The sequence below is a fragment of the Micropterus dolomieu genome, linkage group LG01 (genome assembly GCF_021292245.1).
Source record: "Micropterus dolomieu isolate WLL.071019.BEF.003 ecotype Adirondacks linkage group LG01, ASM2129224v1, whole genome shotgun sequence".
Taxonomy (NCBI): domain Eukaryota; kingdom Metazoa; phylum Chordata; class Actinopteri; order Centrarchiformes; family Centrarchidae; genus Micropterus; species Micropterus dolomieu.
In genome coordinates this window covers 26281352-26309273 of record NC_060150.1, presented here as the reverse complement: position 1 = coordinate 26309273, position 27922 = coordinate 26281352, and the positions used below count along the sequence as shown (strand labels likewise).

At 40.0% G+C, this 27922-nt stretch overlaps 2 protein-coding genes across 2 annotated transcripts in view; one reads left to right on the top strand and one right to left on the bottom strand.

Moving 5' to 3' along the window:
* The window catches only part of mpp7a (MAGUK p55 scaffold protein 7a), a 151082-nt gene extending 139336 nt beyond the window's left edge, over positions 1-11746 (bottom strand). Inside the window, exon 1 of the mRNA XM_046062724.1 lies at positions 11451-11746. The gene's annotated coding sequence lies outside the window, so the exon portion shown is untranslated. The remainder of the gene's footprint in view (positions 1-11450) is intronic.
* A 2301-nt stretch (positions 11747-14047) lies between these two features.
* Positions 14048-27922, top strand: part of waca (WW domain containing adaptor with coiled-coil a) — a 35058-nt gene continuing 21183 nt past the window's right edge. Inside the window, exons 1-4 of the mRNA XM_046062681.1 lie at positions 14048-14285; positions 14480-14510; positions 15375-15567; positions 26579-26670. Coding sequence (XP_045918637.1) covers positions 14245-14285; positions 14480-14510; positions 15375-15567; positions 26579-26670 — 357 coding nt within the window. The 5' untranslated portion in view covers positions 14048-14244. The remainder of the gene's footprint in view (positions 14286-14479; positions 14511-15374; positions 15568-26578; positions 26671-27922) is intronic.

The window sequence follows — 27922 nt, the reverse complement described above, 5'->3', positions numbered from 1 at the left end:
CTAACTTACCACACTCTGAGCAAATATACCCAGGTGTGTACAAATTCACACACACACAGCTCTACAAGATGAAGATGCTTCACATTATGACAAAAATGCATTTATGTGCCATTACAGCAATGCAAATGTTATTGCTGGAGAATTCAAATTATGTTAAAGCCATGAATGTCTCCCTAGTTATTGTCTGTCTTCCAAAAAACCGACACTAAGCTGCTGTGTGAAACTTCTGCCTAAACCTTGGGAAGGATGAACATACAACACAAAATAACAAAGACACTTATTCAGTAGTAATAAGTAGTGTTACTTTGTTATTGACTACAGTAGACTTCGGACAGCAGCATGAGAAAAAAATCCAACTGAATGAAGTGATAAGGAGACCACCTATCAAATCACACCAACTGAAGTCCCTCCTCTTATGATGGGAAAAAAAAAAAAAAAAAAAAAAAAAAAAAGTACAGTAGTCAACAGCGAGCGACAACAGATTTTTTGATCCCGTTTGAATTGAGCCCTGAATTACACATATGATGTTTGTCAACCTGAAAGAAAATGTTGCAAGTAAGTTGTTGTAAAACTGGTGAAGTATAAGACTGTAAAAATACGTAACTAGAAAGACCACAAACCCAAAAGTCACAAAAGTCACATACTGATATCGGCCCGATACGGACTCAAATAGCTGGATTGGATATTGTGGCAAGGGGGCCGATCTATTCAATTAAATTACGTGCGTACTACATGATGCGTCAGCAGTGCGCCAGTAGCCCCGAACATTTTGCTAGGAGAGCTAACATGGAGGGAGCTAAAAACTAGGGGTAAGCAGTTTAGAGGTATTTCACACGTTCTATGGCTACTTGCAATATCTGCAAAGTGTTATGAGGGTTGTCAGTAGCAATGCAAAATGTAAAACACCACCTACTTTATCAAGCACCTCTAGAAGGATCATGCCAAAGATCATGATTCCTAGTCTCTTCCTCACAGTGAGGAACACAGCTCACTAATTTTACCGTGGTATCGGATCAGTACTTGGCATCAGCCGATAAACAAAGCCCAGGTACTGGCATTGGTATCAGGACTGAAAAAGTTGGATCCATCGATTAAACACATCAGGCGAGATACATTTGTGAGTGTAACACAGGTAAGTTCTGCAATTACACCGCCAAACGCTAGTTGGCTGATTGTCGCTCGAGTTGTGATGGTCAAATATATTGATCCACCGTGTTACAGCCGCTGGTTTGGCCCCTAGTAACATTTTTCTTCAAAGCACGGGTCACTTCCTGTCGGTTCGGATGCATTGAGAGGTTACCCAGCCAACCAATCACAGTTCTTATGGTCCACTTCGCCTCGATGTGTAGGTACATTTTTGAGGAGGTGCACTTCAGGCTACGCTGTAGGGTACGGGATCACACTTACGACTGGTGAAATTTTATATCAAGTGCTTCTATTATGCTAAGAAACTTGATTTTCTCTTTTACACTATGCAGTCATCTGCCAGGTTTACTTTCAAAAGCCTAAACACACCCTAAGCAAATGCAAGTTAATAAAGTTTTTACATATGAATGTCGATCATTTCTTAAAACTCCAATATACAAAGTTCCAAGCTCAATACAAGTCTAGGCTGTTGGTGATGAGAGAATCCATGCTCCAACATACCAGGGTCTTTAGTCATACAGGAAGACTGTCTCACTAAGCCTTTTTCTTCCAAACACTGAGAAGCTGATCTCACTGTTTATTGGTTCCTCACTCTGGCTGAGGTTGTGCAACTCAGCAAAATCAGCTCCTGCAGTGTTCGTTTGGAATAAAACATGCACTGCGTTGGGTTGTGGTAGTTGAGAACCATCACCAAGTAGACTGACACAATAAAATGGTTTGAAACCTAAGCCTAAGATAGAAAGCTGACCTCTTGGCTTTGACTTCAACCTCTTCCTCTGTCAGCTGATTAGGCATAATAACGTATCCTAGAACTGTGTAGGAGTGGACTGGTGGAAAAACACCACTGGGATCCAGAAATTACACCCAAATCCAACAATTTCACTTAATCTGCAAGAGATTCTTTTTAAAGATTTAAGTAGTATTCATCTGTTGGGAAACTCCCATAGGCAGACAAAATGGCATGTATGTTTAATGAAGTTACTCATGGATTTCAGTACAAGCAGGTATAGAGGGCTTATATGTATGCTTCCATGCAGTGTTTGACCCCCAGGTTGTTTGTTATAGTGCACACATATCTGGCACAGTGGTAGTACTTCTCTCTGGTGACAGTAATACGGTAATACGGTAATACGGATGGTTTAATACACAGGGTGTAATACACAGTTTTGTCGAGCCAAGAATAATGTCTTACTACTCAGATAAAGAGAGGCGTTTCTTTAACCTGGGTTGATTAACAAAGCATCTTGGATCTATTTACTCTACTTGAAAGCTTAACATGCATACTATGTCCTTCTCTTGTAGGGCATAGTAGCATTCAGAGTCCAAGAGCTTAATTCTAAAATGCAATAAACTCATTTATTAAATTATAGGTTGATATTTGTTAGTCAAGGTCCAAAAAATGCACATGATTGGAGTGTAATGGCTTTTGTTTTCTTCCTTTTTCCTTGAATCTCTAGAGGGCATCACATACATACATACCATTAGGGCTGGGCAATAAAACAATAATGATAATTATCGCAATATAATTTTCCTCAATAACAATATAATTAATGTTCAATATATCGTCAATTAATATTTGGTTTAATAGTTTTGAATGTTCTACATCAGATTTGTTAAGTGATCTACTGTTTGGCATCAAGTGTTTGTCACATTCTGACCAAAAATAAAAGTTTAACCACATAATTAACCATCTGGTTTCTTCAATTTTCACTCAGGAGCAAAAATGTGCCTTAAAAATTGAAAGGAATAATGATTTGACATATGTCGTGATAATTATCAATATGGAATGATATGAAATGTTTTTATCGTAATAACATTTTTAGCCGTATCACCCAGGCCTACATACCATACATTCATATCTATCTATCTATCTGAATGCTTCCCTGGAAGATCTTCTCCACAGGATTTTGGGCCTTTAACAGCAGTTCCATCCTGTAAAGACGCTGTCTGGTCCACAGTGGCCCACTGGCACACAATACTCCTCTGTTCACCGGATGCCAAATGGTCCAGTCATCCATCACCACCCCCCACCCCCCCAACTCTCCTTTGCTCTCCATCTTTTCTCTCTGTATCTGCCTTTCCATGACCATGACAGACAGTGCTGATGGTCAGTCAGATTAGCATCAAGCCACTGAAGGGACAACTTCAAAACGGAAAAAGAAAGAGGCGCTTTGTCTCTATCTCGAGCTGACGACCCCACAAGTAAGAACTGGGTTGGGAGGAGATCTAAGTAACTGGTGCCATCTTGGTAATTGGTACTATGCCATGACATCTGACCAGTTCAAAAATATCTTATTAATATAACTTCAACGTTTTTTTTGATTTGTTTATACTGTATATCTTATTCCTATCCACTACTCAATTCGACTAACTGAAAGACTTTTGAAAGTATTTTGTCACGTCTGCTGTAGGTTTTGAGTTATCCAGTAACATGTCAATCCCTAGAAGCTACAGTCCTTTAACATATTGTACTATGCACCATAAAGAAACTGCCCCAGTGAACCTACAAACCAAACTCCAACTCCACCCTGTGGAGTCTATCTATTCAAACTCTATTCAAATCTAAAAGTGACTCTACAAACTGCATGATGGTCACTACCATTGCAGACAAAATAAACGACTCCCTACACACTGCTGCATGAACACCATATGCTTTCTGTTATCAAGGCTTGACAATCCAAAGCAAACTATAAATATCACACTTTTATTTCACCAGAGCCAAAAACCTACACTCACAGGCATTTCCATAAGGTGACTTAGCAATTAGTGGTGAGCTAAGAGACAAGTTGGCGGAGAAGCCTTATGAGAGCTTCTTAAATAAAGGGCAAATTCCAAATTACACATTTGACAACGATAGGCTCAAATTATGGCAGCCATTCATGTTGGTTTTGTTTTATCTATGCCATCTGAAGGCATCCTTTGGACATTTTACTTTCAGTGTGGCAAAACTGATTAGCATAATCTGGCAGCCAGCAACCTACATGATACTGGAGGAAATGTGTGTTACCTTAATTAAAACACTTAAGTAATGGAAGTAACTTACATGGCATACAGAGCACAGTGTGCAGCATACAGAGTCCCACTGGTTTAGATAGATCACAATCCAATCCCCTTGTCTGCCATCATCCAGATTGAATAGTTAGACCAAGCCATCAAAAGCGATGATTGCATAGTTAATAGTTCTAATGGGCCTTTGTGAAGGGGTATTCACAGTTAAGTTGCTGTAATTGGACTCAATGAGCAACAAGGGACTAGACAGAGCGTGGGCATAGTGGAGTAAAACAGAATGAATGCCTGTCCGATACATGAACACACAAACATCCACACAGAAGCTTGAGAACATGCTTTCAAGTTCAGACACAAAAGCATGCATTCACACGCACATGCACACAGACCTCATTTTGCCCCATCTAACATTTACGTGTTGTGGAGTGTAGTCAAGAGGCAATTAAGGGGAGCAGAGATGTTAATGTGCAAATGAAAATTCAGTCTCGAGGGGGACCTGTAGCCAGAGTGTACAGAGCTATGACGGACACTACTGGAGACGCCCTACACACAAAAGGGGCTTTAGGCAGTGAAAACCAGTGTAGCTGTCTGGAAAGAGTCCCTGCCAACTAAGAGAAAACAGGCAGCTAAAGAAAACCATCTTATGCCAATCAGCACTATTCTGAAGGACTCAAGGCCTCTAAAAGACCCTACCCACTGTCACAAAGAAGCTAGCATACTACTCAGTCGCCCCTATTTCTTACCTGTTTCCTACCAGTCATCAAATCAGTGGTTACACTGCAGCAAAGTCAATGGTTGAATAGATATCTTGACCAGGAAATTAAACATGCTTTAACTGAATGCAGCTACAGTTAATGTGGATAAACGTGTGACAGCCCCAGGGGTTGCCGTGTTGTGTTTGTTGTCTTTCAGTGTTCTGGTACCTGGTTGGTAAGAGCTGGAAGCCATCAAGGATTTTTTAGGCAGCTAGCTAATGTCTCCAGGTTGCATAAAACCCACCCTATCCTGGTAGTCTGTGGTCTCCCTCTCCTCTTGCACCACGTGAGGTTACTTTCTGATTTTCTGAAGTTTATTTTGCATTAACCTGGCATCATGTGTCCCAGCCAGCTTAGCCCCTTCCCTGGATGGAAGCAGGGGGTGTGAGATGGTGGTGGAGATGGCAACCGTTTTCGACATAGTTTGCAGATTGATGTCTTCTGAGCAACATCCGTCTTATCAAAGCCAAACCACCTCCATGTGAGTGACGTAGATCCACATCCAGCAATGTAATTTAATGATGTAGATTATGTGGCTGCTGGTGTCAGTGTTTTATCTCCTGGCCCTGTTTGTTCACTAACTTTTAACTTCAGTCAAGAACTCTTTCTGCTTGTTTTAACTCTAGCACACGTGCACTACATGACGCAGTGAATGCACAAAGTGAGTGATGTAGCCTACTCGATTCTTTTGTTTACTGGAGACTGGTTGCTGCTTGTGCATTGTCAGATGTTGTTAATAATCGCAGGAGTAGATGATTTCATTAAGATCAATTGATGACAACACAAGACATAAAATTTTGACTTACTAGTACAACTGTGTACACAGACAGAATGCCAGCTTGGTGTCTTGCAGCATTTATGTCACGAAGCTCTCACCAACATCTGGCAGCCTCTTGCTTGGTCACTCTCTTTTTCTCTTTTTAGCTCTCTCTGTCAAAGCCCTTCTTTCTCTTCACCTCTGCCATTAGCTAACATTATATCCGTAGAGACTGCTGTGCCCAGTTATGATGCCTGCGGTGTCGCTCTCCATCTGTAGCAGCATAATGTTGCTTGAAACTTGGGTGACAAGATAGCCAACAATGCTAGATGGCAACCGACACAAGAGCACTTACAGTTAATGTTACCGATGTCCAAGCTGGCTTAGTTAGTTTGCCAACATCAACTCGAGATTTATAGCTAGCGGTGTGTAGGGCACGGAGAGGCAATGATAGTGACGTCACTCACCCTATTACAAGTCAGTGAACCATCAAAATTATCATTTCATGATAAAAACCAGTGTTTCCCCTACAATTGTTTCAAATGTAATCAATATCAAATTCATTGATATTGATTACATTTGTTATATTTTCTTATTGAGTTGTTGAAATTGCATTCATCCACCACATGATTTCTGATGATAAAATCTGTTTAAATTGTAAAACACAGAATTCAGAAAAATTAAAACGGAAAACAGAATTTGGGGAAAAATAAAACGGAATTTGGAAAAACGGATTTCATAGGGCCCAACTACTACTATTACATAGGGCCCTAATTTGACCTTACCCTCTATAACCTGCGACCATTAGACCTCTAGAAAATTTAAATGTTTGTGTGAAAAAAACATAAAAGCTTCATTCCCCTCTTTTATTTAATACAAGCAAAGTCTCTCACAAGCAAGGAGCAGATGGTGGCGACATCAGAGTGTAATGTGTGCGTTAAAACATAGCTGTGTTCTCATTACACTTAGATGAATTTCAGTCTATCTCATACACTGCACGGTCAAGTTACTGTGAGATCAAGACAAGGAAGGAAAACATCAGTCACATGACCAGTGTGTGGTAAACAAGCTCTCCAAGCACTCTAAATATCAACACAAGTTACATGAACATTGCAACCTCATGGTCCATTAATTCAATACGGGATACGCATCACTGACAGGCGACACAGATCCTCTCACGCTGATGGTGCAAACCTCAAGCTGTGAGGTCAAAGGTCAATAAGTTATTTGTCCGGTGAATTATCGTCACATCCGTTGCACTTATTTGTACTTCACATGATTTCAGTCCTTAGGTCAATTTTCCATCAGCATTCAAGCATAAAATACTAACATAAATTCGAACGACAACTCCTCTGGAGTTGCTGTGATTTACTGGACAGGACCACAAACAAGTACACACTTTAACCTATTTTGGTTCTGTTCACTCCAAGTATGTTGAATTATTCACAGGGTGGCCATAAGGGGAATGGGCGTAGTAATGCTAGACAGGGGCCATGCATGGAAAACCCTCATAAATAAAACAACATTTGACAAATAAGCTTGAAGCCAGTCGAGTGAGCCCACTGCCTCGCTATGTAAGTCTATAGCCTTCACTGACTAATTACAAATTGGTCACAAGCTGTTATAGACTTACAGTATGTCTCCACTTGGTTGTGCAACAATTCCACATTGACCAATTCCTTTTAAACACTGCTTTAGCTTTAAACAATGAACAACAAAATCCTAAAAAAATAAAATAAAATATACCATCTAATTTGCAAGATTATTATCAAGGCCTTTTGTGTATACAGTATTCCCACAGCAATATCTCATAGTACACTTTCCTGTCAGCCCAAGGCTTTAAATGCAGTTAGGCTGTAGATGCAGCTGAATAAGAAGCTGTACTTTGCAAGTGGAGCTTTGAACTTCTTAATAGCCTTAAATTGGGAATGAAACAGTGTCCCATAGCAAAACACTGCACTTCTAGGCCACTCATGTCTCCTATAATACAGAAACACATTAATGCTTAACCTTCTTCTTGACGGTTCAGAACCTGACTTGCTTTCCCACGCCCAGTACTTTTACCGCCATTCACTCAACTCCCTGCTTTCTCCAAATCACGGTCTGCAGAAGTCAGGAGGGCAGCATGCCTGCACAGTGAGCACACAGTTTGAGCTGGAATATAGTGAAGCCAACACAGGTGTCTGATGGCTGGCATCTGCTGGGTGGGCTCATTCCAGCGCAGCACTGCAGAGGCTTAGGGGGGTGCTGAGAGAAACCCTATACCTCTGTAGAGCAGTCAGGGGCAAAACAACACAGCCTCACTACTGGTGATGCTCATCAGCTGTGACCGTGCCAGAGACCCTTCCAAGTACATCACTGTAATCTCTCCGTCTGGGATCTGCAGATCTGCAGGAGGCTCACAATTCCATTGCGGACACACAACAGAGATTATGGACACGCAACAAAGATTAGTGATACCATGGAGTAAGATGGTGATTATGCATGTAGGATGGAAGGATAAATATATGGATGGATGGATGAAAGAAAAATATGTGGTTGGATGAGTAAAATAATGAATGAAAGAACAATTAGATGAATGGAAGGGTGAATGGGTGAAAAGACAGACATGTCAATGGGTGTATGGATGGTTAGATGGACCGACAAATGTCCAGTCCTCTCTATATATGCTTCTTCAGCTAACCAAGGCAGACTGACTCAAAGATGAACGCTGCACAAGTGCAATCATAGCATAAAAAAACATTTAAAACGTCAGACAAATAGACATTCAGTATAAAATGGTTTCATCAGTCTGGTTACAGACTTCATAACTGGATTAAGCTACTGCAACAACATACCTGTATTCATATTTCATGTGATGCCAAGTTTAGCAATGGCTGGTAGTAAAGTAGGTTCACCTCAAAATGTCAGGAGGCAGCGCTCAGAGACCTGAGCTGAGAAACCACTCAACACTTGATCAAGACGCAGAGACCTCACTACAAATGAATGCTGCTGAAACACAGTCACTATAAAGAGAGGCCAAAACTATGTGACAGCCTCTCTTTACATTCTCTGGCTGCTTCAGTATTTTGCTTCACCTCAATACCAGAATGACTGCATTCCTGCAGGAACAGAAATTTCATATTGTTCTATTGAAGGCATTCACTGTGACAAGAGCCATTGCTTACTTGACTCCAAATTAAGATTAATTTAGTCCCTGTGTTACATTTAAGATAAATAATCTGTGGAGGTGTTTAGAGGATGGGTAAGAAGACAAAATGAGTGAAATAACAAGACAAGGCAATCTGCTGTGATTCTGAGCGAGTTGATGGTGATCCAAACTAGTGTTTGGATTAAGAGTCTTAAACCACTGTATCCTATCCACCCTTAAGCCCCAAGAAAATAGCCTCGCTGCTGACAAGCAGTTATGGAAGCCAGCTCTTGGCTTTGTCCCTGGCCTTGAACAGTGCAATAGGCTGCTGACAGTTTCTCATCAACACAAGCCGGGCTGTTGCAATGACAGGAAGTGTTTGTCTCAATCAGCAGGTTGCTTGGATGAATTCTGGGAGTTGAGCCTTGCGCGCATAGCATTCTTAGTTCCCACACCCTGCCTCCCTACTCAGTGACCCTCCACGCCAGGAACAAAACCCTGGGAATGTGAGCTATGCAGAGCTGCAGCGCAGAGACACCTGTTCAGACACCAACACAGGGCAAAGTCTCCTACACGGGCCTCGTCTGGGCCACCGCATCCAACCCCACCCTGACCTCGACTGCCTCCATATACACACTCTGGCACTGAGGACACAAAAATCAAGAAACAAGCTTTTATTTTCATGTCACAAGGGCACTCACACAGGCCAGCCAAGACAATTTCCAGGTAGCAAACCTTTGCAGCTCTTACAAACATTTACCTCTTGTATGATGTATCCAATCACTTCATTAAAGAGACTATGAGCTCATTTACATGTAAAGCAAGGGCATAATGAAACCGTCACACACTTGTCAGGATGGGAAGCTACTAACCTCATAAACGAGAAAGCCGGAGAAATGAACTGGACTAAAATACTTCTCCTGAGAGACTCTCCCTACACAGCTGGGACACAGACTAAAGACCAACCACCTTTTTGTAGGCAAGATTTAAAAGAAGAATTAGGCTATTCCCAGTGAGAGCGTAGGGGCTGGCCAAAAAGGCAGACAAACCACTGAGGTTTCAGAGTTTACACAGAGAAATGTCAGCTTTCTCAAGATCCCCTTCAGTGGCATTCAAATACAAGAGAGAGAAGGTCATCCTCTTACTGTAGTTCTCTTTTTCTCACAGCCAGAGCGCCATAACAGTGACGAGGAGACCAACAGGAAGCAACATTAATGAATAATGGGACATCATGCAGACACTGTCAAGTAAGCAGTGAGGTTTCTAATTAATGAAGCTACACACTATTAGACACTGATCAATATGGAATGTTTTGAAAACAGTATGCTTTGTAACAAGGAATGCAGTTTCTTGGTTGACTAATTTACCTGTAACGATGCTCTTCCAACCTTAGTTGTACAAGCGGTTTAACATCTGAATTAACTTTTTTCCCCCAGCGCCTAAAGATCAAGTTCAGCACTTCTGCTGAATGATGGCCATGTGTGCATTCAAGAAGTATGCAGACTCTGTCCAGTGGAACAAATGACTTAATGGAATGCAAAATTACTACTGACGTCTTGGGTCTCTCTGATTTTCTTATACCACATGAAGAAATAGATGATATTATGGCTTTTGAGAGGCTTATTAGGCATTTTCATGTCAAAGTAAAGATACACAAGGGTCTTAAGTATCCCATGTGATAACATTCATTTCACAGCATATCCTCATGCAACAGTGGTTATGAAGGAATGATGTAAGACAAAACACAGGGTGTCCCACTTCATTATAATATACAAATTAAAAGTATGCAAAACAAATGGCTGTGTTGGGTTGTAATGGAAGCTGGCCAAGTGCTGAGTCTCCCAGTGAGCAGTCAGCTCAGAGGCTTGGTGCTGTCAGCCAGTGACAAGCTCTGGGTCACCACACTTGACTATGCAGGACACAAGGGCTCTGTATTCCCTCTGGCCATGCTACATGGCATACTGTACTTCCTGGAGAGTAGGAACTCCGTGCGATTAGGGTGTGGGTGTGTGTGTTTGTGGAAGTTGAGGGGTTGTGTCACGAGGAAATATTCTCATTATGGTTTGTGTGTCTATTAGCATGCTTAGACTATTATAGTTGTACGGTCACAAGAGGTTCTAGGGTAGGTTTTGTACTTTTTAGCATTACTATAACATTACAAAGCAAAAATATTAGACCTTCACCAAAGCTATATTCACTTTCCCACGGAAACTCTACAAGAGATGCCAGGTGAAATTTTATTGAAACAAATGTCACTAAAAAGTCATATTAGTGAATAATTGCACATGAGTGTGCATAGGGTACGCTTTTCTAATAAGTAACGTACTTTTTCAGTATGTACATCAATGGCTAGGCTCCCAGAAGGTTACATTATTATTATTAATGCACCTCGCTATTAGCAACAAGTTCGCTGTTAGGTTAAATTACTGCATTAGCCCATGAGTAACTTACACACAAGCCGAGTAACGTTAATACAGTACTGTTGCTCTGTCATTAGTCGTATTAACATATAGCTACATGCTCTGCATTTCCCATAAAGTCATAAGGATATTTTCGACTGTTTAATTAACACTGTAACAGCCTCTTTGTTTTCATCGGCTTGACAATAATGATACAAGTGTTTAGCGAGATACAATTTGTTGGTAACGTTACTCACTTTGCATCGGAGGTCGGAGTTGAATGGTTTCTTGCTGGTCACAATGTTACTCCAAAGGCTCCTTCGACAATAAAACTTTCAGTTGTTTGATTTTCCCCTTTAGAAAACGTGATTCGTTCCTTCAAAAGCTCCTTAAGTCCTCCACGCTCTCTTCCGCTGTCTCCTAAACACAACCTTTCAAAAATGTTACGCCTCGGCTGTGCCACTCTCCAAGACAGATAAAGAGGTCTGTCAAGGGGCTGATTTGGAAACGGTTTGTTTATTTAGACGCAACGTTAACGGCTGGATTTGTGACAACACAAAGCTGTTCAGAGATCTGTGCCGTACAGGGGTTTCGCTACAGAGGCCGCCCAATCTGTTCGTTCATTGGTCGGTATTATATTAAGGCGTGCCCATTGGTTGAGTCCTGTATTTTTATTGGTTTGTGGTATTGTCAATCACCAGCTAATGCCTACGCTGTAAATTCGCTTCTCCGCCGAAAGGAGACACCAAAACAATTGCACTTGGACAGCACCATTCTCTGAGAAATAGTTTTTATAGAAATATATACATATTCATAAGAAACTGCAATTTACAAAACATAAAGGTAAAAAACACAGCAAAACATTGACATAAAACACAATATCACAGAGTACGGTTTATAGACCTGCACTTTTATGAGAAGTGCTATGAGATAACTGTTTTTTGCGATATATAAATAAAATTGAATTGAAATTGAATTGAATTGAATAAAGGATGGCGACTGTACATCGCTAAAAGATGGGCCAACTGCCTTCAGTCATATTCAACATGAATTACCGGCACATATGGTTTATTAATGTATACCTGCAGGGCCAGACAGTGCCTAATGTCAAACAGAACTTTTAATTCTACTTGCACATATGGTGGTGGCTCTGTGTATAAAATCACTGACTACAAATTATTTTTGCTCATATGTTTTGTTTTGTTTGGTATTTTGATGCACCATGCTTCTAATATATTCCAATGTTTTGTCTTGATGTTTTTATATGTTTTGTCAGCTGCTAAACCAGTTTTTATACCCTGGCCCTGAGAGAACAATTATTTGGTGGGGTAAGTTGTGGGTATCAGTTGGTTCAGTTTTGTTGCTTTGATACTAGTGATGTTAAAGTGGTTTGATAGCTCCCCCTACAGGTCTTGTTGAGACAGAAAGCAACAAGTGTTCAAATCCAGAAAAGGCACTTTGTATAGGATGGGTTTATTCTACCGAAGGATTCTTTTGAAAAAGTAAATAAAATGTATTAAAAAAGCTTTAGTTAGACGAGTCTTTCTCTTCCTGAGCAATCTTTCTCAGTCGTTTCTTTTTTTTATAAAAAGCAGACAGCATCTGTAAGATTGAGCATACAGACTCAGAAAAATATGTTTGTGTGGCTATCCGCCTGGCTGCGTGAGTGTGTGTGAACGAGTTCCAGAAATGTGCTTACAATAGAAGCACCCCCTTTTGTTCCCCCTTGTCACTACATTTAAGTGCGTTGTGTTCCAAAACGCTGAACCACAGCTTCTTTTGTCCTCAGCCTGGGATATTATGTGGGATATATTGACTGAGAACAATGGGCCGAGTAGCCCTCCTCTGACAGATACTCACTCTGAACCATCAATACAACCTGGTCACAGCCACAGCATGTGAAGAGACTGCTGTTTCATTTCAACTGGCTGGACTTGAAAATTATCATTGGATTCCAGGAAAATGCCCAAGTGGTGGTACTTGTGGTACTCTGTAATGCTTCGTCTTAGATATATAGCTATGTTGTTACTTATAACGTGAAAATGGGATTTGTGATGCGAACATATAGTAATCATGATATCATTTTGGTGGATAGTCTGTAGTTACACAATTATCACAGCAAAGGTTGTAATCCCTCGGGGAATATGGGAGTATTTAGTATTAATTTACCTTGCCTGCGATGTCAATGTATAACCACTAGATGTCAGGAGCGAACAAGTCACTGCTTGCCTTTATTGGCCTATAAAACATTATTGCATGATTGCAAATTGACTACCTTAATAATTTATAATAATAATTATAATAGTTGGGTTTTTTTTATTGTAGATTATATTTTATCAAACGCAACAGCAAAAATGAAAGGGTTAGGGCTACAAGTTTTTGAGACGACTTGATTCCACTCCAGCCACTGTGTCCCGGATGTTGCCATCGGAAGGGGGAGGTGGAGAATGGGGGTTGCAGTCAAGGTTGCCAGCTATGTACAATACCCACATTTGGCATTCGTATTTGATAGGGTTTTCTGAAATACTCAATTACATGGGAGCGCCATTGACAAAATCATAATCCTGACACCTGAACGTTCTTGGGGATTTGAAATTGTATTCCTCCCAAATTTGTGTTACAAACACAGTGCCTATTAAGGAAATGTGTAAATATTTTAGTGTAAGTAGTAGTTGATGAAAGAAGAATATGCACATATAAACCAACAAACAATAGCACCTCTTGTTTGTTAAATGACATACCATGATTGACATTTTTCGTGCTAGTAATGACTTAGACAGGTCTTCGCATACTGGTGAATGTCTAATATCTGGCAACCCTGAGCGCAGCTCCACTGCTACGTTTCCTCGGCAGATAGATACTCGGCTGTATGTGTCTGAGTGGGAGATGGACTGAGTGAGGGCGCTCTTCCGACCAGTGCTGCCGATAGCATTGAAATACCCACTAGCTAGGTTGAAATAATTGACGATTTCGGGTCGCTGAATCAACAAGAAAACATAGTACCGTTATCAATCTTTCACATCCCACTCCAAACACACTAACACGGCATTGATGGTAATGTATGCAAGGAAACAACCGAGACTCGGCGATGGGTAAACATCTTTTTAACGTTACTTATTCAGATTTTCCTTTTCCTCGTAGCTACGCTTTGACAATCCGCCATTTTTATTGAAACCAAAATAAGTGTTTGGAAACTTGCACGTTCAGCTGTTGCAGCACTTTGAACTATTACTCAACGTTGACACTACAAGCTTCATATTCACAATTGTTTTCTTTATATTTGCAGGTGCGACCGAAGAGATTCTCAGCCCTATCAGGTACTTGTTAGCTAACCCTAGCTTGCTAGCAGCAAATAAGATTAAAATGGACACTCTAGTTCAGGCTTCTAAAGAGCACAGCAGGCCCCAGTCAGTGCGGAAAATAAAGTGAAAAAGTAAACGATTAGGTTTGAAATTTCATTCTGGGCGCTGCAAATATTTCCAAATGTAAATATTGTCAAGTAAAGACAACATATACTCAATGTATTCGTCGAATTCAACTGTTTCGTAAAATGTACGGGATAGTTTTATTGAAGCTCAAAGCTAATGATAGCCTGTTACTGTTAGCTTGCATGCTAGCCAGTCCGATTAGGGCCTGACCGCAATCTGTCATTTTAAGGATATAGCTAGCTAAGCTCTCGAAACATCAACTTGCTCGAAAGATATACTGTAAACTAATGTACTAACAATTAAATTCATTATGTTGTTAATAAGCACAAACGAAGGCTAACACTAATTTGTCTGTTAAAACTGTCTGTTTACTTTGTCATTATCAGAAATGATAAATGTGTCAGCATAACGTTATATAAATATATTGTTACCAAGTGAGAAACTACTGAACAGCCATTCTAGCATACGGCTACTTTGTAATGTTGCAAACAAAAGAGCTAACAGAGACAAAGCTGCTGCTTTCAAATAATGAATAATATAGCTACATGAATGGAGATTAGCCCTGCAAATTAATTCCAGAAATTTTAAAACAAGGATGCATAAGTATTTGTAGTATGTTGAGCAGCCAAACTTGATGTTGAACAAGATGCTAACACTGGTTTGAGAAACCTCATCATGATGATGACAAAAGGATGAAATAATTGTACACACAAGATACTAGATTGTAGTGAGGTGTTGGATTTGTGTCTACAGACTCTCAAATACTCGTCCAAGAGCCATCCAGGAGGGGACCACCGACATGAAAAGATGCGAGACTCATCAGATGTCACTCCTCCCTGCAAAATGCTCAAGAGGTCTGACAGCCCTGATAACAAACACGTCGACAGCACAGGGCACAGCAGAGCAAAGGCTGTCCACACACACCGGGCCAGAGACAGGGATGGAGGTGAGACACAGTTGTTATTGAGAATCAAAAGGGTGTAATGCTGCCATGTAAGCCAGAAACAGGGGGTTGCTTTTCCTACTAATGTGCTACCTTTAAAACTGAGAGCTTTAACACTGAAACTTATTTTTATTTACCCTCTGACATAAGTAAAGTCTGCTTTATGCGTGTTTATATGATGAAGTAGTAGATATCCCAGCTGTTGTAGTTTGGACCAAACAGAAAATAGATGCACAGACGAACTTGAGCAGCAACCAACTGAATTTCTATTAAATCAAGAAGTGTTTTATTTTTACCAGTTGGACAAACCACGGCTGTCAGCAGTTGGTTTAACAGCCATTGTGGTTTTAATAATTGTTACTAACCTTAGATGTTTTGTGAATGTGTTTGGATACTAATGCTGTGTAGTGAAAAGTAAGTCCCAAAAACACACACAGCCCAAGCATCCAGGTATTGAAGGAATTATCTTGTGAGAGGGGATTTGTGTCTTTTAGCATTGTGTAGGGGTTATATACCTGAATGTGTACATTAGCTGGTCACTGACAGTATGTCAGAAGGATATTTTATCGATGTTTGAAAAGTGCTTTTTCAGTGATGGAAAGTGGAAGTCAAAGTTAGACTGGTTTTAATCTTGTTGGAGATACAGTATTTTTATTTAACATAAACATAAGGAAACAAAATATTCTATTTTTTCTCAAAAGTTTATCAATTGACCGTCAGTTTGATCCATCCATGCAGTGTATGAGAAAGCATTATTGGAATGTATAATCTTAGTTAAATGTTAGAATACTGTTGAGTTGCTAGAGGGGAGTTTGCATAACATGATGTTTTGTTTAGTTAGTTTTTCAAAGTGATACATTAATGAAACATTTTTGAACTAATGTTGAACAGCCACACTCACAGTTCTGTGTGTCTAGTGACTATGGATAGTATTGCAGGGTTTCCCTCGCTAACAGAGGCCCGGTAGAGATGTTGCCAATGGGGTGGGTTACATTGTAGATCTACAGTTGAAAATATGACCCTGAGGAACATAAATAAAAATAATTTGTGTACAGGTTTTAAGAGACACTGTGTTGCATTTTATTTTGATATCTCTGGCATTGAAATGGTGTCTAAGGCTTCAGACACTAACACGGGCTTTAAAAAGCAACAGTACCAAAGTAAGAGCTTTGATTATTTCAGCAGGCTTCTGTTATTAGTTTAAGGTTATGGACTTTGACTACTCATAATGAGTGCCTTTTGGTTTAGACAACATCAATGTTTCTACTATCAGCTTCGTGTGTCATTACATTGCAGGTCAGGTGGTTGTCATACAAGTAGTGTTAACTGGTGATATATATATAATATATATATTTATTTATTTTATGTTTCACTGTCAAATCAACCAAGTGTCGTTTTACATAACACAATTGAACAAAAAAACTAATTTACGACTTGACTGAAGAAAAGAAGAATACAGATGTAAACAGTGTTGATATAATTGTTCGTTGCAAAAAACACAAAGACTACATTGGATGACTGACTTTTTTTTCAGTCTGACAGTTTCGGTATGTTAAAGGTGTTGCTTGTAGTGATGAACCCACAGATAATTATCACCCCACTCAACAGTCCCTCTCAGCTCTGTGGAACGTTTCTGTATCTTCCAGCTCATTGTTTTCTGGCCCACAGCTTTACTGTTTTGGTTTACTCTTACCACTGTCATTAGCCCTGTTTCTAGCCGCAGCAGGCAGCTATTCTCACAAAGCCATCAATAATATACCCACTGTACACTACCTTCCCAGCGTCAAATAGCAGACAAGCAGTTAGCAACTAGCTAGTGAACATAGCGGAGTGTTTTGCAGCTATAGACCCAACTAATTATTTTTAGGAGTCGGTGGATACCAAAACAAAATAAGCCATGTGTCAAATTTGATTGAGCTTATTGAGGATTTCTGACAGATTGCGGCGTCAAATTATTTAGTTGATCACTTCTGTTCACCTCATTTTTAGCTTGTGAACATTGTAGGCTGCTACTCAAAATTAAAAAAAAAAATCTGTTTTCACAGCTGAAATGTGAATACGGATTTTTACCAAATCTTTTTAATTTTTTGTTGTTCATAAGTTAAGTTGCTTGCAAATGTTGACAGCTGCACCAAATTATATTTGGTAAGACATTTCAAAAGCTTTGGTTCCTATAGGTTTGTTAAATGCAACTCTAGTCCTGAGCTGGTTGGTATGGTGGTCAGCAGTGGCAAACAAACTCACTGGGTAGTGAAAGTGATGTTCCCTCCATATTCCAGTTATAAGTAGTCTCAAATACTACTTTTTTTTTTTTTTTTCTTTCTTTTACAATTTTTATTGTTGCTCTGTCCAAAGTACTGTTGGAAACATTTTAGTACTTTAGATGAGCACATATGAATCTTTGAAATGCAGTTGAAAATTCATTCTGTATTCATCCTTGTATGACCTGCTTGCCAATCACACGCACCATGCTTCTATGGGTCCTACACACCAATCAGAGTGGGCACAGGGTGTGTACATTTTATAACAACAAATGAAACTTGAGGAAAACATGGGATCATGGCGTCAGGCGTACAGACACAGGCAGCGGCTGTGCCACAGTCTTGTTCGGCGTCAGCTCACACTGAGATCTTTAAGCAGCGGAGCATTTAGCCTGCCCTATGTTTTTGACGCGTTGTTTATTTGTCATTTTGTGTGCTTTAAGTACAGATAACAGCTCTCAGTGAGCCCGTTTTGTTCCGCTCTGTGCAGGCTACACATCCCACATGGAGCATTTCAGGATAAGAGCATTTTGCCTGTCTGATTTTGCTGACGTGTTCAGATTTTGTTAATTTGTTCAGTTGTGCTTGCTTTTTGTGCTTCTACCGTGGTTGAGTAGGCTACATAGTTGAATTGTTTCTTTTTTGTCTGTTTTAACTGTTTATTATTATTTATTATATATGTGACCTGGGGCCTCTACCACGGAGTGAGTTCAATACACCCAGGATATCTTTTAGGTATCTGGCTTAACTAACCCTAACAATCGCTGTCGATATAAGCGGTACCACGAAGCTGGTTATCAACTCGGTTACTCAACTCAAAGAGGTGGTGTTAGCAGCAGATCACAGACATGAACAAGTCCACTGGCATCAGAACGTCATATTTTACAAACGAAGCGCAAACTGTAACAATACAGAAATACGACATAGTCTAAAGGTGCTTTCAGACCAAAAGCGAAGCGAGCGTTCGGGGCGGTGAGGCAATGTCAAAGTCAATGCAAAGACGCGATTTCCTGTTGGGCGGCGCGAAGCATTGCAAAGGGGGCAGTGCCAGTGATGCGAAGGAAGAAATTGGAGTTGAATATTTTCAACTCAAGCGAGAAAGTCGCTTGACGCTGAGTCGAGATAGCCTATCAGCGTTGAGATTGTCCGTACGTCACCGACGGCTTCAGAGCTTTGTGTGGAGAGGGCCGGGCAGAGCGGAGCTCCAGCTTTTGGACAAATCAACACCTGTAGTCGGACTGGATTATGCTCTGACAACTACGCCGTTTGGAGTAAATGCTTTTTATGAAATTAGCTTTTTACTTTAGTTTTTGGGATTACAACGTTGATTTATCTTCACACGAGCTTCTTAGCCGCTAGCTTCCATGCACATCCGGTTCCACTGTTATCATGGTTTGGCAGGCAGAGCTCTGTTGGACTACTAATTCATATTTATATAAAAAAACGAACAAAACTGGACATTGCTGTGAGAAAAGAAAGCGAGGAAGTTGAACTACCTGGTGAGTTCAGAAAACATGTCTGTAACTTTATTCCAGCTATCATTTTACTTTACTGTGACCAAGTTAGCATAACACAGCCCTGATCAATCCAAACTCCATTCAGAAAACAAACATTTTAGAAGTTGTTGTCTTGCTGACAGACCTGACAAAGCATGAATTCATATGTTTAACAAATCTGCATCATATTGTAGTTATTTCGGCATCAGTTTGATCCGTTTATTGCTATTTAATCACAGCAAAATGTTTACTTCGGGTTCATACAGCTGTAGTATTGGCGAGTTGTGTTTATTCCTGTTATTGCATTGTGTGTGAACGCTCAGCAATAAAACCCCTGTGAGGAAGGCGTTGCATGGATTAAATTTGCATTTGGTCTGAATGCTGCATAAGTAACACAGCTGACACATGCAGGGAGACAGAAAATCGCAGACAGTGTGAATGCCTAAGTGAAGAGGCGTAGTCTATAATAAGAATGCGTTGATTTGATGTGTTCTTAAGAGCTGTATGAAAATATCAGCCTTATTCTTTCAGCTCGGCTGTGTGTCAGCGTTTCCACATTGAAAGACTCGATCTCACTTTAAAAAAGTTCTTGTCACTTCAAAATTATGTTTTAGGCTAATTTATTTATCATCATCAAGTGTTTCAAACATTGTTCTAAATTAACTTCAGAAAAGTGCTCAAAGAGTGGTTGAAAGACTGAATTTCAACATTTAGGCTACTGAAAACTACTCAAATACACATCGCAAAAGGTGGGGCGGAACATGACCAGTCTCTGTAGTAGGACTATAAGAAAGCTACTAACCTAAAATACATAGCCTATGTTCATATTAAAATTTATTTCAATATCCCTCATAATATTCAGCCTCACATATGTTAAGAAAAATTAAATCCATTTATTTTAACAGCTGTGACAGACTGTGTGAAGCAGACTGGGGAGCAAATACAAAATGTGAAACGCAGTTAGTAGGCTTACTGTAAAAACCTGTAGGCCTTATAATAGCCTAAGGCTTTTAGTCAGTTCAGTCTCTGTAGGATGATATTGCTATAGCCTACAAGAGTTTCTCCGTATCACCACAGCAAATATAAAAGCAGCCTATAAAACAGTCTGTGGGATTTCCTACAGATGATGATGTCATTTTCCAAGAGAACTGATTGGTCAGTAGGCGGCGTTTTCTTAGAGTTGATCTCTTATTTGGAGCATAACCTGCAGGTTAGCTGTTCAGCGTAAGTTACCATGGTGATCTGCCCTGGTAAGAAGTGAACCACCATTGTGGTACTGAAAACCCAGGGTTAACCCCGAAGGTACCTGGATAAGCTCAAATCCTGCTTTGTGGTACAGGCCCCAGGATTTTTATTTTATTTTGAAAATTGACTGGATTCTCTCTGCCTGTGTGTCTGACTTCCTTTCCGGTTCATCTGCTCTGTGCTGCTTGTCGTGGCTTCCGTCAAATATTAGACTGGCACTAAATATCGAACTTAAAAAAATAATAATCGCAAATTGAATCATAATCACGATATCTGGCAGAAAAATCGCAATTAGATTTTTCCTCCCAAATCGTTCAGCCCTAATACAGACCGTACTAGTCGTTGAGAACACTACGCTGGTCCAAGGAGCATATTCTGCTGTCCTTGAAAGTTGATATGTTTTGGCGCTGGGAGATAGGACAGTGGCGTGTTCTGACGTGTAAAGATGCTGCCAGTGTGCGCTGTGTTGGATTTGTTGTAGAAAACAAGTGGGTGATTTGATGGATGTCATGCGCCACCATCATGCATAAGAGTTCTTTTTCCCTCTATCAAGCTGAGTTCTGTGCCGTGTAAAAAGGATGAATCAAAAGCTTTTAGGACAGTTAAACCATGTAAGCTCATTAAATGGTCTGTTGTAATTTCAGCTGCAGGTGAGAGGTCTATATATGCTGTTGGCTTCCTTCATATGACTGTTTTTAATTGCAGGCTGGGGTATGTGTAGTCTGTTATTAACCATCTCTGGTAATATTGCCAAAATGCCACCTGTGTAGTTGCTGTTGAAGATGTAATCATGTATTCTTCAGGAAGATGCAGCAGCTCTGGCTACGAAAAAATGGTGACATTGTGCCACAAAGGGCTGTGAAAGGGTGATTGGTTTATATAATGTAATGTAATAGCATAATAAATAACACCCTTTCAAAGATTAACTGAATTTTTTATTCTTAAGAATAATCAGACATAAAAACACACAACCTGCACCTCTGTGCAGCTTTAAATCCCACTGGAAGCGTATCAGGAGCAGAGAATTTTGCCTGCCCAACGTGTTGACTTGTTTTTAATTTGTCCTTTTTGTGCATCTCCTACCGGGCACAGCTCTCTGTGACCTGTTTTTGTTCTGTCCACTGTGGGCTTCATACCCCACGGGGGCATTTCAGAAACAGAACATTTTGCCTGCCGGATTTTGCTGACTTGCTCAGATTTTGTTGATTTGGTAATTTGTCCTTGATTTTTGTGCTTCTACCGTGGCTAAGTAGGCTATGCAAATGTTTTTGTTTTGTTTTTTTATTTGTTTTGGCGTTTTAATTGTGGTGTTGATACACAATCGGGAGTCTGTACAGGGTGTTTAATTTTGAAAACTCACTGGATTCTCTGCTTTGTGCTGCTTGATGCAGCTTCTCCACGGAGCGGAGAGCCACTTCTGAAACTCACTGCAGCGCATCTGGTGGAATCACAAGCGTGTAGAATGGGCGTGATCAGCTCTGGCAGCCACATTGCAGCCAGAACACGACTGAGCCATGCAAGGTATCCAGCCTTACATTACAGCGTTACAATCTTTCTGGCTGGAGTTGGACAGTCTTTGGGAAAAACACCTATTCGCCTTGAGTAACATGTTAACTTAACCTGTCGCTATCTGCTATGAGTGTGTGTAGGAGCTGCCTGAGCCCTGCTTCGACACAGAGAGCAGAAGAGAGGAGAGAGCTGGGTGACTGGCTGAAATGGTTTAACGTTCAATCTTATGTAAACAAACACAAATGTAAACACAATGGGCAATATCGAGGTCAGCAAAAATGATCAATCTCATGTCCATATATCATACTATAAGTCAATAATGTAATTATCATGACAGGCCCACATTTATGTAATACTTAATTACTTAAAGCTATTCTCACTAATTGCTAACTAAGGATGTCCCCATCATCAAATTTGTAGTTCAGAATAATTCCTTTAGTAAAGCAATTTAAATATATTTCAGCGTTTCCTGTAGTGGTTTATTGTGGAGGCCTCCTACCACAGCTGAAATGCAGAGTCATCTAGTAACCACATTAATAGGGTGAGTCCAGATAGCTGGTTCCATTTTTAATCCATTTACTGGTTGGTATACTAGGCTCTCCAAGGTCAGATGCTAATGAATTTCTTATGATTGATCTCGTCTTGCTCTTTTAGTATTGGTGAAGAGCAATGTAGTAAACATTCAGATAGAAAGCATCTCATTTGTAGCTGGCCTGACTGTTGCTTCGACTGGTTAAAATATCAAACTTCACCTAGAGTAGATTAATATCAGCTGTAGCTAATTAAGTTAATTCCATAATGGCTAAAATGAGACTTTTGGCTCCTGTCAAGTTCATGTGCGGGTGCAAGCCGCCCAAGTCTGTAACCAGCCAGAGATTGGTTGTGAGTGAAAGGACACACTATTGCTTAACAACACCGTGCAATTGCGAGTGTACTGTGTGTTTATGTAGTTCTACAAGACCAATGGAGTGGCAACTGTTCTCTCAAGAAGTGACCTAGCTAATCGCACCACATCAATTTCAGAAGTGTCTTCCAGTTCAAACTTTATGTATATAATATCAATATTTTATGTACTGTACTTCAACTAAATAGTTTTATACTGGGATCTCCAGAAATTTGAGCAGTGCTTACCGCCTTCCAAAACCAATTTCCATGGGGAAACCTTGTTGGAATTGTGGATCAGTTTTGGACGTGATTTAACATCCTCTCTTTGAACAAAGTTCAAATGCATTTTTCCACTAACGGCAGCACTTCATATGTCTGGTACACGTACACAATCCTGCTGAAATAGGAGCGTTTTGTTTTTTTTGTCTAAATGATGCTATTTTTGCACACACGCATCAGTAATTGAAACTGCTGGCTGCTGTTAGTGTTGTGTGCACTGTGGTTCACTTGTAGGCCACTCACTGACTACACTGTGGTTGCAGTGTTTCAGTGGAGTATAATGCAGAGTTTTGCTGGCATACACAGAGCAAAACATAAGAAGTGGATCAGGCTTTATATAACTGAACAGTCCCTCCAAACTGCCTGGATGTCCTGATGTATAAATTGACTCCTGACAGGTTATTTTTATTTAATTACCTGTAATTAAGTGCAGGTGTATGTAGGTTGTCAACCCATATATGTGCCATCCTAACATACCCTGTGTTGGGACCATGGGTTAAATGAATGGTCTCTGGTATTTTCATCTGCAAGTTTAACAGATGAAATTACACAAAGGTGAGTAGGATTAAATGTAACAACAAGGTGACCGGATGAACCAAAATGACCCAGAGCTCTCTAACCCTGTGTGAGCAATGAATTTTAGAGTTTGGAAACATACCTCAAGGCAACATTGTTTTGGGCTGTAACCACTCCTGAATGCCCAGATGTTGGAATGTGCTGTTCCAAATAGGGATGAAACGATTACCGGTTTAACGGTAAACCATGGTAAAATTCCCGACGGTTATTATTACTGTACACATTAAAATTACCATGATAACCGGGTACGGTTAACTGCGCTGTTATAATCTCACAGCAAACACTGTCCAGCGTCTCCCAGACTTACGCGCAGAATGCAACATGGGTTTGTTTGGGTCAATGACAACACGGCGGAAGACAACGCTGCGGAGATTCTTCAGTCTCTGACGTCCGGTTGTGTTTTAGTTTTTTATGAGAAAATAACCTTATAGTGAACACAGGGTGACTTAACTTTTAGCTTTGGTTTGTCTCTCTGACTTGCTAACAGCGTGTAAACTGAAGCTCTCAGTGTTGCTGCAATTGGAAAAACGCTACACTTTGTTCTGTTGCTGTGTGCGTCGTGTGTCGGCAGAGTCTATTCGTCCACTACACATGATAACACGTTACGCAGTTTAGTCAACCAACCAGCATCATCTAGAAACGCTACAGACTCCTCTGTATTTATGTCAGTTTTTGGGTCTCACTGCAGTTACTATCACTGTCTTCTAAAGACTTGTTTGTTTTCATGTAATTGTCCACGGGGTCATTGTATTACCTATTTAATATAATGTATAAAATCTTAATAATGCACATTTAGATGATTTTCATATGTTTACAAAAGGTATTTGCTGTTTTATTTTTTTATGCAAACAAAATGGCAATTGTATTTGTAGTTTTCAATATAAAACTTGTTGAAATGGTTTCAGTGTCTGTATCAGTACATTTTAATATTTTTTGGCACATTTTTACAATACCGTGATAATACTGATAACCGTGATAATTTTTGTCACTATAATCATGATATGAAATTTTCATACCGTTTCATCCCGAGTTCCAAACATGGTTTGGGTAATGAGAACAAGTTATTGAAGTTCAGTGACCAGTGAGTGTCCATCAGTGCACAGATGTGAGAATTATTGTTATTTACCTGGGTAAAAAAGCTTTTGTTTTTAATGAGATGTCAATCTGTTTTGCCCCAGAGTGTTGTAGTAAAGTTTGGGACAGACATGTTTGGCTTAAAGTGAGTTAAAATCAAATCAGTTTCTTTTTCATCAGATTCAGTTATCTTGTTTTTTGCATTAAAACAAAATTGACAAATATGTATTTGTTGTGATACCAGGCAACTTTCATGTTATGTTTTTCATTGCACATCTGCAAGTAAAGTAGAGTGAATCCTCTGTTAGATGCCACAGTTGTACAAAGTGAAGCATTTATTTTACACCTATGGACATGCCACAGAATTCTGCTAATCCTGTATGACTGCTGATTGCCGTACTTGCAGGGACAGTGGTGCTCAATGCATTATTCCTCTCATTGTGCTCTATATAGGAAAACCTTGTCATTAGAGGCCTTTATTTCAAGTGCCTTCCCTACTGTCGTCTGCCTAACCGATGTATAATTAACCACCAGAACAATTGTCACAAATTGTGCAAATGTCAAAATATCCTGAAGGGCTTACACTTGTAGCATCTAATAGTAGTTGGGCAGAGCTGAGAAGATAGTAAAGCAAAAGCAGGTTCAGTCTCGCGGCGTGTTTAGATCAGAATCATCAGGAAGCCAGCTTAGTACTTGGACAGAGATTGTTAACTTGGGTGTTGTGTTATGCAAACCAGTGTAGCAACAGTTGTAGGTAATGCTGTTACATCAGTGGACTTAAAATATATCTTGATGTTTTAGCTTAGGGATATGACACTGCAAATTTCTGTTTATTTAAAAAACAAAACAAAAGAGAAAATGGTAATGCCGCAACACTATGCTCTTTTGTAGCACTTCTAAAACAGGGTGCCAAATGTACATTATCATGGAACTCACGTACAAATGGGAAACGCACTTTTTTTAACAATCCAAAATGGAAGCCATGAATTTCATTGTGAAACTCAAGAGATTTTAGATGTGGATTTTGAGCTTTGGGGACCCAAAACAGCATCAAAATTATGACTGAATTTTAGGACAGAAGTCCCATAATGCAACATTTACAAACCAACAAATTTGAATACGAGAGATAATGAACCAGAATACACTGGCAAGCTAGCATAATACTACTGCTAAAAATACAGTTACCTTAAAGCGTTACGCTGACGTATTTGCAACAGAAGTACGTTAGGTCTGTAAGTGGGAAGAGAGCTGAAGGAGGCCGATTCAAGTATAATTAAAATGGCGAAATAAGAAACAACTTAGCAGTTAGCAAAAAATACCGATGTAAATTTTATATCGGTATTCAGCCTAACAGTACCAGGATATGACTTTTTGGTCCATATCGCCCAGCCCTAACACACACCATTAGAACATTTTTTTACTCTGCAAAATTGTGCATACAGCATTATTTGCTGTCTTGACACTTTGTTTTAACCAACAGGAATATTCATTGTAACTGAGGAAACATCTACAAGTTGAAGACATTTAATATTTGACCACATTTTTTCTTTCCTTTCAGTGAGGATAGGTGGCTGGTGTTGGCATTTTATTGTACTTCTCAGTCAGGCTTTTCACAGTCTCTGTGAACTTGGTACATTATTATTTGCTGTTACTGAAGATGTCTTTCCTTCTTCTTGTGTTTTGTTGCAGGGACCAGTTATTCTCCACAAGAAAATTCTCACAACCACAGTTCCCTTCACAGCTCCAACTCACATTCTAACCCCAGCAAGACCTCAGACACAGTAAGTGTTGCCTCTGCCATAGCATGGGTGATGGCCTAAACGTACCTTTTTCCAGTACAACTGCCTGGATTGTTTGCTCGTTTTAGGTTTTGTTGTGTATTCTTGATGGAAAAACATTAAACACACCACCTTTTACCCTCATTCAATGTGATTCGTCAATGATAAAGAAGGCAACATTACAATGCTAATGTTAAAACAGACAAAAACAAGGTCTATATAATCTTTACGTGAAGCACTGCACCACCAAACCGTGATGTAGTTTTAAGGCCAGTTTATACTTCTCCGTCGAATCTACACCCTAGGTACACTGTAGCCTACGCATAGCCACGTGCCCTATGCTGTACTCTACGCTGTAGCCTGACATGCACTTACCCAAAGATGTAACTACATGTCGCGGCATTGCAGAACACAAGAAGTGTGATTGGTCGGCTTGGTAGCACTGCATTTCCTTCAACCCCTCACGCCGTGCACCGTGCTTTTAAGCCAATTTTACTAGTGGCCAAACCAGACATTTTCCCATAGACTTACATTATGAAAGAAGCGGCTGTACAATGGTGGATACTCTACTTTAGTCTTAAATTTCAAAGTTTAAGGCCTTAAAGTCTTAAACTCACTGAAGTTTGTGTTGTAGGTCTTAAATAATTTTTGAACAGGTCTTCATTTTCCAACATCCATGTAACGCTACTGCTCACTAAAATGCTTCCGCAGCGCTTTAGAAGCGTTTTTTCCTTCCGTGGTGTAGTTCTTTCTTTCGCTAGTCCAAATAGAATTCGCTGTATTATGACTACAAAGACCAACATGCAGCTGTCATTGCTGCGAGTGTCTTTTGGATTATACCACAGATTAGAAAACAGATTTATTCTTCAGCTGTGCGAAAGTGCAACCTTTGTGACCCTTGCCTGAAAAAAAACGTGCTTAGGGCTTTTTTAAAACCAGTCTCTAGCAACGTATTTGAAGCCTACTGTCGCTTCTTAATGAATGAGCGCCGCTACTAAAATTTCACACGATCATTAAAGATATTCAACGTGGTAACACTGAACGCATGGCTGTGTCCCTCTCCTTCTTCAAAGGATGAGCGAATGTGAGAGAGAGAGAGAACATCGAACATCATCAAAGTGGCGGTGAAAGTTAGCGGAGGAAAAGATCAGTATTAAGTTGTCAGGTTACAGCTCTGTCCTGTACTGTACATCTTGATAGTTAAATTATAAAGAAAGGACAGTTGTGACCACAGAGGAGGTGAGGTTGGTAACAA